This window comes from Pteropus vampyrus, unplaced genomic scaffold (genome assembly GCF_000151845.1).
Source record: "Pteropus vampyrus isolate Shadow unplaced genomic scaffold, Pvam_2.0 Scaffold77, whole genome shotgun sequence".
Classification (NCBI taxonomy): domain Eukaryota; kingdom Metazoa; phylum Chordata; class Mammalia; order Chiroptera; family Pteropodidae; genus Pteropus; species Pteropus vampyrus.
The window spans coordinates 6,263,946-6,277,772 of NW_011888858.1; the positions used below are offsets into that span (position 1 = coordinate 6,263,946).

Here is a 13,827-nt window from a genome sequence, read left to right on the forward strand (position 1 = left end):
TCTCTGTATCTATGTGTTTGTTTCTGTTTTGTTTGATGGTTTATCCTGTTCTCTAGATTCCACATGTAAGTGAAATCATATGATATTTGTCTTTCTCTGACTTACTCTAATCAGCATAGTACTCTCTAGGTCCACTCATGTTAATTCATCCTTTATTTTAATGGCTGAGTAATATCCCATTATAAATATGTACCACCTCTTTATTCATTCATCCATTGATGGACACCCAGGATGCCTCCATATCTTGGCTATTGTAAATAGTGCTGCAATGAATATATGGATGTACATGTCCCTTCAAAGTAGTGTTTCGAGTTTCTTCGAGTAAATACTCAGAGATGGGATTACTGGGTCCTTCTTTGTCTCTTGTTATAGCCTTTGTTTTAAAGTCTATTTTGTCTGGTATAAGTATTGTTGCCCTGCCTTTTTTGTTTGTTTCCATTTTTATGAACTGTCTTTTTCCATCCCTTCACTTTCAGTCTGTGTGTATTTTGATCTGAAGTGAGCCTCTCATAGACAGCATATGTAAGGGTTTTGTTTTCTTATCCATTCATCCACCCTGTGTTTTTCAATTGGAACGTTTAATCCATTTACACTTAAAGTAATTATTGATAGATATGTAGTTATTGCCATTTTTTTATTCATATTTTTGATCTTTCTTTTTCTTACAGTCCCTTTAATATTTTTCGTAATACTGGTTTGGTGGTGATGAACTCCTTTAGCTTTTTCTGGTCTGGGAAGCTCTTTATCTGTCCTTCCAGTCTAGATAATAGCTTTGCTGGGTAGAGTAATCTTGGTTGTAGGTCCCTGCTTAACATCACTTTGAATATTTCATGCCAGTCCCTTCTGGGCTGCAAAGTTTCTGTGGAGAAATCAGCCGACAGTCTTATGGGAGCTCCCTTGTAGATAACTAATTGCTTTTCTCTTGCTACATTTAAGATTCTCTCTTTGTTTTTAACCTTTGGCATTTTATTTGTGATGTATCTTGTTGTGGGCCTGTCTGGATTCATCTTGTTCAGGAGTCTGTGCGCTTCTTGGGCTTGTATGTCTATTTCCATTGCCAAGTTAAGGCTTGGGGCTGCTTAACAAGAATTACAGGGCATTCTGAGGCCAGATATTACTTTTTGGGTTTTATGAACCTTTGAGAGATTTTAGGAAAATCCGCAGCATGAGCCAAGACAGGCTGTTTGTATGGAAAAGCCATTAGAGGAGGCTTGGGTGGGCCTGCAAGGGTGGGTGAAGCTGTTAGCCAGGCTGATAAAGAATGAGATAAGGCCTCCCATTTGCGTCTCCATGCTGGGTTAGAGGAGGGCTCAACAAAGGAACAATGGCTCTGCCAGCACTTCTGTCTGGGACAAAGTTACCCCTCTAGCCCTCGCCCTGAAGCCAGACAATTCAGTTCCTTCTCGTATTTCCCTGGCACCTTTTGAGCTGCCACCACAGCACTAGAGCTCAGAATGAGTGAGTCTGTCAGCAGGTAAATCCATGTGAGAGCCCTTTAAGAGGAACGCCTGGAACTCCAGCCACCCCACCATGTCATTCAGCTGCAATTTTTGCTGATTTTCACAGCCAGAAGTTGTGGAGCCTTTTCTTCCCAACACTGGACCCCTGGGTTGGGGAGCCTAGTGCGGGGCTGGGACCCCTCTGCAGCTGAGATATCCTTCCTAATTTTTAACCTCCACACACAGGTATTGGGCCAGCCCATTCCGTGTCTCCACCCCCTTGTACCAGTCTTGACACTTCTTCTGTATGCCCTTAGTGATAAGACTCTGTTCAGCTAGATTTTAGGTGATTCTCAATGACAGTTATTCTGTACTTTAGTTGACATTTTGACGTGGTCATGAGAGGAGGCAAGCACAGTGTTTACCTACTCCGCCATCTTGACCAGAAGCATCTAAAATTTAATTGCTGTTGTCTTGTTTTCTTCTTGTCGGTATGAGTACATTCCTTTTTGAAAATTACTTTGCTCTCATTTTAGTAGAGTTTTGTCATCTGTAATTTGATGTCTTTTGTTTTTATTGCGTTATTCCAGGATCGAAATTCACAGATACTGTTTTATTTCTGATTACAGGAACTACTTCCAGTAGCAATACAATGGTAGCTCCCACAGATGGCAATTCTGATAATAAACCCATAAAAGAGAATATTGAAGAGAGGTGAGTACTTCTCTCTTCTTCATTAGCCTTTCAGTTTGACAGGTACTGATTGTCATCAGAATAAATTATAATTTCTGCATTGGAATGTATATTTTATTGTGTTAGATAGAATTCTAGTAAAGAAATATATTTCCATTTTGGAAGTTCTCCACATTGGCTGTTTCAGCATTAAAGATGCTGACATGCTAGATTCTTTTATATCCTCTACTATATAAATTGTTGGAATGTGCTCAGTCAATTTTTGTTTTTCTTACATATTTAAACTTCTCTGAATGGATGTTTACTCTGCCAGTTTTATGTAAAATAGGTTTCACCAGAACATTATTACTATAACAGTTTAAGGAAAATCACCAGGTAGAAATAACTGACTTAAAAGTTTAAGCTTTTGAATCATAAGGTTGAAATTAATATATATCATAATATACTTTTGTTAATATTTTGTATACTGTATTCTTTTTTTAAACATAGAAAGTGAAATATAAAGTGCAAAAACCATTTTACTGCGAACTGTGACTAACTGCAGTGATCATTCCCATAGCTATGTGCACCTAGACATCTACAGTGGATTCAACAGTCATTTAAATCGCCAACATCACAGACTAGAATCTCGATACAGTAGCAGTTCTGGAGGATCTTATGAAGAAGAAAAAAGTAATACATTTCAAATTTTTTTATAGCTATAATGTTGAGGTGTATTATTACTTGTATTAATGCTAATAAATATACTTTTCCAATAAACTGTTTTTAAGAAGAGTATCTAACTGCCACTAGTGGTGTTCCAACATAATCTCAAACGTCTTGATTTTAATAAGAAGCATAAATGGGGAAAATTTGTTTTGAAAGCCCGGGTTCCTGATAGATAAATCCAAAGGAATTTAAGAATTGGTTCTCAGGAAGCATCATAGAACAGACTCTGGCAACTGGCTGCTTTTTTGAACAGGTTTGTTCTTTCTTCAGGGATTCACGTTTTACTAGAAGGTATTCCCTTGCTATTGCAAAGTGAATAATCTACCCAAGTTTACTATAATACTAAGGTAGGGTCAGATAGAAGCACAAGCCTTCACTTCAGACTGGGAGGGGACCCTGAAGATGATCTGGTCCAATCTCCCCATTTTACACATGATGGAACTGAGGTCCAGAGAGGTTAAGTGACTTACCAGTGTCACACAGAATTCACATTTCCTAATGGCATTTTTTACTGCACCCTGCAGCCCCACTGCAGTAGAGCAGATTTTCTTTTAAGATGGGTTTGTGTTGGCCCTATCTCAGGAAATTCAGAGTTGAGTAACTTACCAGAAAGCCCTTGTTACAAGGCAGCTTCACCTATATTGTGGTCTCATGGCTTGGACATCAATTATGGAATCATAATGAAGTGCTAATGTAGTTTCGTTTTGATGTAGAGGATGGAACCTGAATTGATATCTCTTTTTCTCTCTGATTTTATTAATTTGATAATATTTGTAGCCAGGTCTTCGTAGCAAACATATGTCAAAATAGTGGGAAATTATTTTTTATCACTTTCCAATGCTATAAATAGTTGGTGTCTTACTAGAGTTTGCTTATATTGGCAGAAAATAGATGGTGTAGAAAATGAGATCATTTTATTTTGATAGGTGATTCAATGCCACTTTATTCTAATTGGCGACTGAAAGTGATGGAGCATAATCAAGGAGAGCCACTACCCTTCCCACCAGCTGGAGGCTGCTGGTCACCACTGGTGGATTACTTGCCTGAAACGTCATCACCTGGATTACCTCTTCACAGGTGGACTACAGCATCATTCCTACTTCATATAAACCAAATTCTGCTTTACACTTTCAGCTTTCTTTATGCTACCTGACAACACAGAATAAAAGCAATCTTCTTTTGTTAGATACTACAACAAATTAGATCGTTGTATTTAGATTTTAAGAAATATTAAACTCAGAATTCTAACTGTTTACAGTTAATAGTATTAAATCTCATTGTGCTGCTGCTTTTCTGGGTGTCTGGCATAGTTACTTGACCTTTCTGGGACCCAGTTACTACATCTGAAAAATACTATTTTATGGTAGTAGGCACTATTGTTTTGAATTGAGTTAAACTAAATCTTACTTAACAGAATCACAGTAGAACAGTTATTGCATTCTCTCAAAAATCATTAATATACCAAACATGTATTGAACACCTACTATGTGGCAAGCAGTGTGCTAGGTATTAGGGTTGCAGATGAAGAAAATATGACCCTTAACTTCAAGGAACACTTGACAGATATATTTTTCTAAAACTATCACTTAACAGTTTATTTGGCTGTATTTCTTTTCCTCTGTTTTTCTTGAGAAGTTGTATTTTTCCATAAAATACATTAATAAATCTTCAAGTAATATGCATAAGATTTTTTCTAGGTTTACTCTAGTAAAACATTAATATTTTCATTTATCATAGGTGTAACATAGCCGTGATCCTTTTGACTGATCTGATTATTGATCATAGTGTGAAGGTAGAATGGGGAAGCTACCTCCATCTTCTTCTTCATGCAATTTTTATAGGTAATAAATATTTGATTCTTTTATATTATATTTTTATAATATAATTTATAATATAATTTATTATTTCTTATATTAATTCCTTTATATTATATTTTTGTGATAATTTAAAGGCAGTATGGTTTTAATGAAGTTTCTATGTGTTTCTATTCCTATTTTTTTCCTATGCTATTTCTCTGACACTTTTTACTATGATTCTTATGGTCTAGTGGAGGTTATTCCTAGCCTCTCTTTTAACCACAAACAAGTCTATCCTCTTTCTTATTTCTATCCTATGGCCCCTCCCGCTCTGCGCACAAACACACATACCCTTTAGAAGGAAAAATTCTGTAACTATAGCAAGAGTAAAATTAATTTGCCTCTGGGGTTGGGAACTTTCAGAATAAGTGGAAAATTGAAATGGATTCTAAGTGTTTCCCAAAAGAGTTGGATTGTGAACAGTCTGATCACTACAGCTGAAACTCCACTGTGCCTTCTGCGGCAAATGTGTGGGCTCCATCACATACATCAACAGCATCTTTCAGGCTTGTAGGATTGGTGTCCTGAAACAAGTCAAGATAGCCATCTTCCCCTAAGTTTTCCTGACATGTACACTTATATATGCATTACTTCATTCCTTTGGTAATCAAACATCTACTGACTTTCTATTGGTGCTAGGCACAAAAAAAAAATGCTTGCCTTTCACATCTAATGCTATGTAACAATAATTTCTAAGAGATTACTAAATTTTAGACATAAAACACATTGAAAACTTATCTTGATTCTCCATAGTGCTATAGGACAATAATAGGCTGTTGTAAAAGTGTACACACACTATAGGCCAATAAAAAACTTTATGTAGTATATCATCTATACAAAATATTTTACGTAATTTCTGCTTTTCTTTAAAGTATGAGTTCAGTAGCGAGAATACTTATTTCTCTTTACTAATGATTATTTTCTACTATTCTTTTTAGGATTTGACCACTGCCACCCTGAGGTGTATGAACATTGTAAACGCCTGCTTCTGCATTTATTAATAGTAATGGGATCCAACAGTAACATCCGAACTGTTGCCTCTGTCCTTCTCAGGAACAAAGAGTTTAATGAGCCCAGGGTGCTTACAGTCAAACAAATTGCACACTTAGATTATACTTTCACAGGTATTTACTTTAAAAGTATAATTTGAAAGTGGAATCATAATTAATTTGAAATTGTGCAATAGTGAAAATTAAAGTCAAAATACTAGACTGTGTTTTAAAATGTAGTTTTATTATGTTAAGTACCATTGGCATTTATTAAACAGTAAATGAAGGAATTAAATTTGGAGTATGCTAGTCTATATAGTGCCTTTATCATAGAAATGTTAAGTTATGTACATGTAAGTTGAAGATATAATGAAAGAGTGCTTAATTAATTCTGAAAAAGATGTGGAACTGTATTAGATATCTCCTTATCTCAAGATCTGAAAAATTGACAATGGAAGACATTAAAATTTTTTATTCACTTGATTGTATTTACTGCATTTAAAAAAGTTTTCATCTTGAAGTATAATGAGTTTCAAATTACACATTTTGAAGTAGTAAGGTCCAAATTAATGAGACTTAATTATAAAATTTATTTCACTGTCAATGTGAATTTTTTTTTTACTTACAAGTAATATTTACTTCTTTCCTAATACCTGTTATTTATTCCATTCATCAGTATCCTCAGGTTAATAATAGGTGATCTAGAAAATAATTGTATTTAAAAACTGAAATAAAATTATGTTTTTTCCCATTCATATGATGTCAGATACAGGGTTAATGAATTTTGAAGTTGCTTAGTTGAAACCATCTTATTTACTTAATACCTAGAGTTAGTAAAACAAAAACAAAAAACAGTTATTAAGAAACTTATTCATTCATCTTTTAAAACTATTATTAAAAGATGAATGGAATAAAATTTACTGCCTTTTTTTTATGTTAAAGCATCTGTTCAAAATTTCATAGTTTGTTTTTGTTTGTTTTTAAGGCTCCTTTTGTCATTTTGTAAATATGGGCATTAGTAGTAACCTTTAAAATTATTTTATTGACATAATAGAAATATTACAAATAGACTTTAAAATCTTCTTTCTTTACGTAAAATGAAGCAGAAAGTATAGACTCCTTTCCATAAGAAATTGAAAATCAGCTCACATCATAGAAATGTGACTGACTTAATAAATGTTGAGGAAGTATACCAAAACATTAGGAAATTGCCACTTTCAACCTTTCTTCAGCAGATGGCAGCAGAGGACTACAAAGTAAATCCAAATAGTTAAGTTTTAATAATAAGCTGTGAAACGTTTGCCAAAAAACTCGCTTGACGTAATTTGGTGCTTACGAGGCGCCAACAGAAGGAGCGCTGATTTGTATCACCTAACACTAACAGAGTCCCTCACGCATCCCATATAAATCTATAAGGGACAGAAGTTCAGTTCTTTAAACATTGTGTGAAATTCTTTTATGTTTTGTTATTCACAACAGTCTTTCTCTTTCAGCAGGTGTTAGTGATTTTATACCTGATTACCAGCCCTCCCCTATGACTGACTCAGGGCTTAGCTCAAGTTCTACCTCTTCTAGTATCAGCCTAGGAAATAACAGCGCAGCCGTTTCCCATCTGCACACCACTGTCCTCAACGAGGTCGACATCTCAGTAGAGCAGGACGGAAAAGTCAAAACCCTCATGGAGTTCATTACCTCAAGGTAATATTTGCAGCTCTTAATATTCCAGCAACATATGGGTGTCAAGCTGCTCTTCCATTTGTCAGCTACAGTGAACCTATTTTGATTTGAAATACACAGGTTTGTATTGTGCAACATTTAGAAAATTATTGTGCCACATAAGACTTTCTTCTTTTGCGCTCACGTTGTTATACCTGAAAAGGGCCTTAATTGTGTCTGGATACCAAGTGCCCAGGAGAATATTGTATTATCTAGATACATATTTCACTTTCATTAACTACTTCACCAGTCAGTTATGAGATATTTATGATATACGCTTTGCATAGCACTATAAGTAAGGAAGGAACATAGATGGAGAGAAAGGAGCTGGTGTTTGATGGCAAAAGCAAAATTTCAGGGGCATGGGAAACAAAAGTATGTTTGGAAATGGTGAGTAAACCAGTCTGTCTATAATGCTGAGGAAAGAGAGTTTCTAGACAAGAAAGCTTAGGAGAATTCAAACTGGAGGGCCGTGAAGCCTAGGCCATACGTTATAGATCTCTTATCTTTGGAGAAAGGAGACTTTATTGAAAATCTATTTTGCACGACCATTATTCTGTCCTAAACTTTCCCTGTTGTTTTTGCTAGTAAATTATTTTCTTTGCACTATAATTTAAATACAGCCTGGCCTCTACAAATTGTGTTTCAACCTTTAACACATAAGCAATAATAACCAGTACTCTTCTCATTTGGCAAAATTTGTCATCTTTTCCTACTACTTCTGAGAGAATTTGACTGTAATGATGGAGAACTGAAATTAAATGTATAACCTGGATCTTCTTCTATTTGCTATAGTTCATAACTTATTCATGTATATAAATAGTAATAGTAGGCTATGCGACCATGTGACATGCCGTTTGATTTATTCAACTACTAACTGCAAAATCCTTTCCAACTGCAAAGGTACATTTTAGGCCAATATGAAAGTTAAAAACCAAGGGAATTACATCTGTTCTCTGTTTTCAGAAAAAGAGGGCCCCTTTGGAACCATGAGGATGTTTCTGCCAAGAATCCTAGCATAAAGAGTGCTGAACAGTTAACTACGTTTTTGAAACATGTGGTTTCTGTTTTCAAGCAGTCAAGCTCAGGTATCTTTCAGTAAATATTTCAGATTACTTTCCATGAAATATTTTAATATGTCAAAACTTCTGATAGTGTTTAGTAAAAAAGTTGACAGTTGTAATGCCTAAAATAAAAGGGTTTAGACAGGTTTTCTTTTTTAACCCATTAGTGATAATAGATTTGTTTTGTTTGAAGAAGTTACTACTAAAAAATAAAAAAGCTACTTGTTACATTTGGAGGTTCTTAGTTTCATGTATGATAGCTTCATAAAATTATAATACAATTGTATAAAATTTAAAAATTACATTAAAGAACAACAAGCTTAAATATTCTTTTTTATAGAGGTAACAAACTTAAATATTCTTTTTTATAGAGGTACAGGCTTCTGTGATCTAAAATTAAACACATTCCAAAAATTATAGTAAAAATGTATGTGTTGAAAGCATTAGTTCTCAACTAAAGGCATTTTTGCCCTTCAGGACTTTTTTGTCACACTTAGGGGCAGAGCAAGTGGTTACTACTGGTATGTAATTGAGTAGAGGCCAGGGACACTGCTGAACATTGTACACTGCACAGAACAGCCCTCACAGCAAAGAATTATCTGGCTAAAATGTCAGTCATGCTGAGGTTGAGAAGCCCTGTTCTCATGGCTTACTTCCCTGGAGATTAGAATGAAGAGTTGTCTAAAATGCCAGTGGAGTTTAATGAAAAGAAACAGCATTGACTCATAAAATTTGAGTGCCTACCCGTTTTGCCTGGTACCGTGCTGGGCGCTGGGATAAAATGTTTAGCTGCTGATTATAACCCTTATATTCAGAAAAACAAGAACCATCTTCTCGTTTCCTTTCTTTTCACAGAAGGAGTTCATTTGGAACATCATCTTAGTGAAGTTGCTCTGCAAACAGCACTTTCTTGTTCTTCTCGACACTATGCTGGGAGATCCTTTCAGATTTTCAGGGCCCTAAAGCAGCCTCTTTCTGCAAGTACTCTTTCTGATGTTCTCTCCAGACTTGTGGAAACTGTAGGGGATCCAGGAGAAGATGCACAGGTATTTCATTAAATTATTTCAGCAGTTATTGAGCATCTACTCCTAGTCAAGGACTGAGTGCCAAATACAGATTGCCGCAGGTGGAGCAAGATCATGGTCAGGTAGGAGTATTAATGTCAGATGTTAACAAGCAGGCAAAGAATTAAGAAACAAAGTTTTAAAATTAATATTTAATAACTTACTAATCAAATCAAATAGTTTAGTGACTATTAGAGGAAGCATTATATTTATACACACACACAGTCCTGGATATTACCCTGGGATGACCACAAGGCAAAAGAAATAAGTAAAATTTCAATGTAAAGTAGAACAATGAATTTCATTTTCTAAGATAAATTAAGTGAAATATTGGCAATAAAGAACTTAAGTCTGTATAGATGAATGAATTTATTAACACTGTTGCAGATACTGGGGGATATAGTAGTGAATAAGACAAAGTTCCTGGCATTCTGGAGCTCACATTCTATTGGAGAAATAAGCCTTTAACTCACCAGTAATATGTAAGACAATTTTACATAGTGATAAATGCTATGAAAATAAGGTAGAGAAACAGTTAAAGAATGATGAGAAAGAGAGAGTAGTTTTATATGTGACCTTCAGAGAAGATGATTTTCGAACACATGCTTAAGAAGTGAATCCTGTGAAAATTTGGAGAAGAACATTTCTGGCAGAGTGCAAAGTCCCTGAGGCAGGAGCAATAGGCTTTTTGAGGAAAATCAGGCAAACCAATGTGGCTAAAGTGTATTGGATGGGGGCATCCAGACACAGAAGGTTGATGAGGTAGGCAGGTCTGGATCATGTGAGGCCTAGTAGGCCCTGGTGAGAGGTGGTGTTTTATTCTGAATGAGTGGGAAACCACTCACAGATTTTGAGGGGAAGGTGATGGATACAATTTGCTTTTCAAAAACTAGATCTGGTAGCTAGGTGGCACTCTTAGGAAGGCAAGAGTAAAATCAAGGGGATATTAGTTAAGAGGCTATTGTAAGAATCCAGGCTGAAACGGTGGTAGCTTAGATTGAGGGAAGCTATGGAAATAGAGAAAAGGGGTCAGATTTAGGATATATTTTACAAGTAACATTTTCAAGACTTGATGATAGAGTCAATTAAGGTATGAGAGAAAGAAACAAGGATGGTTGCTAGATTTCTGACTTAAGCAATTTTGGATGCCTTACGGTACCATTATAATCAATTTATACCATTAGTTTGATGACTCTTCATCAATCAGCAAGATCACATTGCTCAAGAGTTTAATCACTTTGTAATGTTAATGTGGAGTTCGTTCTATTTTTAAATCTCATCGGGAAGTCCATTGCAATTTTTTTCCAGAGCATAATTAAAGTCTGCCCTTTTTCTCTAGGGATTTGTGATTGAGCTTCTTTTAACATTGGAATCTGCAATTGACACTTTGGCTGAAACCATGAAGCATTATGATCTTCTTTCTGCCCTTTCTCAGTAAGAATTTAAACTAGGCAACCTGTAGATTTGTATATTGAACTTCAATCGCTAAATATGTGTAACTGTTACATTATATTATTCTTATACTGGTAGTAAGAATGATACCAAAGAATTCAGATGAATTACCAGTGGGAAAATGAGCCTCAGACAGTGAGAATGCAAAAAGTCAGAGAGCTAAATAAGTGTGAGTGCTGTTCCTCTGCTGTCCTGGTCAGAGATGTGCTACTTGGGCTTCATTGACAAGCTCCATTCCTGCCACATTCAGCATCCCATTGTCCCCCCCAGCAGTCCAGGCCCCTCAGGACTCACACATTCCACATATGTTTCTTCTCCCTAGAGCTGCCTCCTTCCCACTTTCTCTTCCTTGCATACCCTGAATTGACTTATCCTTCAAGTCCCAACTCACATGTCACCTTTTCTAACCGCCCCCCAAACCCCCACCCCGCCCCAGGGAGTTTTCTGACTCCCCCAGGGAAGTGCTAATTATTCCATCCTTTGGGTTCTTACAGTGTTTTCTTCTGTATTTTAATAACAGCAATTAACAGGTTATAAATGTATCCCTTTACATGTCACTCTTCCCCAGTAGAGTTTATCTAATAATCTTTGCATTTTGCATTCTGCTGGCACATTTAGAAAACATTCTGTAATTATTTTTTAGTTAATGTTAAATGTAAGAGAGAAAGACAAATCAAAAAATTTTGAGCTTGGTTCTTTTGGAAAGAGTGTGCATTGACAGAAATAAGGCCATTGGGACCATCAGGTTTGGAGATAAGACTAAAGGGTCTGCTTTGGACATAATGTTCGCTAAATCCCAGAGCTGAGTTATCCATGATTAGTATAACAGGATTTTCACTTCTAGTCAAACCTCCTCCAACTCAAAAGAAACAGTTTGCCACACTAAAAGATACTGTTGTACATTTTGTTTTAATATGGAGGAAAGAACTCAAACTTGATTAAGCAAAGTCAGATAAAAATGGTTTTTCCTGGTTACCATTTTTCAATGTTTTCGGGAGTAAAATTAATATAGCAAAACAAGTGATTGTGCATGCGTTCTTTTCTTTTTTTAAAGAACCTCATACCATGATCCTATAATGGGAAACAAGTATGCAGCTAACAGGAAAAGCACTGGACAACTCAATCTAAGCACAAGTCCCATTAATAGTAGCAGTTATTTGGGATATAACAGTAACGCAAGAAGTAACTCTTTGAGATTAAGTTTAATTGGTGACCGAAGAGGTGACCGGCGGCGGAGTAACACACTGGATATAATGGATGGACGGATAAACCATAGCAATAGTTTAGCAAGGACTAGAAGCCTCTCTTCTCTAAGAGAGAAAGGATTATATGATGTGCAGTCCACTACTGAGCCTACCAACTTGATGGCCACCATTTTTTGGATAGCAGCATCTTTATTGGAATCGGATTATGAATATGAATACCTCCTGGCTCTCAGGCTTCTCAACAAACTGCTTATCCATTTGCCTTTGGATAAATCAGAGAGTCGAGAGAAGATTCAAAATGTACAAAGCAAATTGAAGTGGAATAATTTTCCGGGCCTTCAACAGCTCTTCCTTAAGGGTTTTACCTCAGTATCTACACAAGAAATGACCGTACACTTACTCAGTAAACTCATTGCTGTCTCCAAACACACACTGGTGGATCCTTCCCAGTTGTCAGGTGATGTTAATAGAATTGCTCTTACTCTTTGTTTTTTAATGTTAGTACAATGTAAACTAATCTTTATTTGTAAATCTACTAATTTCTGCTTTTCCACAGTTAACAGTTTTTTTAAATATGTGAAATAGCCTAAATTCTTTGGTAAAAGCAAAAACAATTTAGATGATTGAGTACTCCGGGAAATAAAAAGAAAATGGTTTCTGTGAACCATTAAAAAAATATCTTTAACTTTTAAAATGATGTGCAATAAAATTAGTTATTGTTTGCTTTTTTTCTTTTTTTTTTTTTGATAGGCTTTCCTCTTAACATCCTTTGCTTATTGCCTCACTTAATCCAGCATTTTGACAGCCCGACTCAGTTTTGCAAAGAAACGGCTAGCCGAATAGCAAAGGTAAGCAAATGTTATGCTGAAAGATTACACTAGAGGAAGATTTTTTGGAGTTTATCTTAATGGGATGGGGAAGACCGACCTTTTTACTGTCACTTCCTTTGTGATTTTCACATCAAAATTTTCATTCTTTTTATGCATATAAAGGAGTTATATAGTAATGGTATAAGTTATAACTGCTCAGATGACAGTGAATAAAATTATTTCATTAGAGTTAACACTCCTCTGAGTCAGTGTTTTACTGTTCCATTTCCCTACTTTATCCTCTACCTTTCTGGCAGTTTCTAATTCATTCGTTTGTTTGCTAGCAAATATTCACTGGCTTCGGTGCTAGAAATACAATGATAATTAAAGTAGATGGAATACCTACCCTTGTGGGTCTAACAGTAGGGATGCAATCAAGGAAGTACACAATCATCATAGAGTCTGGTAAGTACAGTGGGGGCGCAGTACTCTAGGGACCCATAAAGCAAGTCTTCCTCTACAAAGTCATATCTAAGCTGACAGTGAAGGCTGAATAGGAAAAACAAAGTAAGATCCCTGGGTAAGAAACAAAGAGCAGGGCTGAGGGTGGAAGTTTTCTAGGTAGAAGAATTTGCATGTGCAGAGGCCCTGAGGAAGAAGTGGGCATAATGTATGTTGGGATTCTCAAAGTTCTCTCTTCCTTTTCATTTACCTTTTCCTTTTAGTACTCTCTGCATCTTCTCTCTGTCTTTTATTTTTTTTTCTTCTTTATTTGGCTCTTTCCCTCCCATTGAACAGTTCTGAAACAGGAATGTAGCTGGTTTTAAATAAT

The 13,827-nt window shown here is 35.8% G+C and overlaps 1 protein-coding gene across 1 annotated transcript in view; it reads left to right on the forward strand.

Moving 5' to 3' along the window:
- The window catches only part of FRYL (FRY like transcription coactivator), a 249,832-nt gene that overhangs the window by 191,223 nt on the left and 44,782 nt on the right, over positions 1–13,827 (forward strand). Inside the window, exons 36-46 of the mRNA XM_023532134.1 lie at positions 2,069–2,153; positions 2,692–2,804; positions 3,767–3,917; positions 4,578–4,681; positions 5,635–5,820; positions 7,182–7,383; positions 8,368–8,489; positions 9,324–9,511; positions 10,869–10,963; positions 12,036–12,643; positions 12,937–13,034. Of these exons, the coding sequence (XP_023387902.1) occupies positions 2,069–2,153; positions 2,692–2,804; positions 3,767–3,917; positions 4,578–4,681; positions 5,635–5,820; positions 7,182–7,383; positions 8,368–8,489; positions 9,324–9,511; positions 10,869–10,963; positions 12,036–12,643; positions 12,937–13,034 (1,952 nt within the window). The remainder of the gene's footprint in view (positions 1–2,068; positions 2,154–2,691; positions 2,805–3,766; positions 3,918–4,577; positions 4,682–5,634; positions 5,821–7,181; positions 7,384–8,367; positions 8,490–9,323; positions 9,512–10,868; positions 10,964–12,035; positions 12,644–12,936; positions 13,035–13,827) is intronic.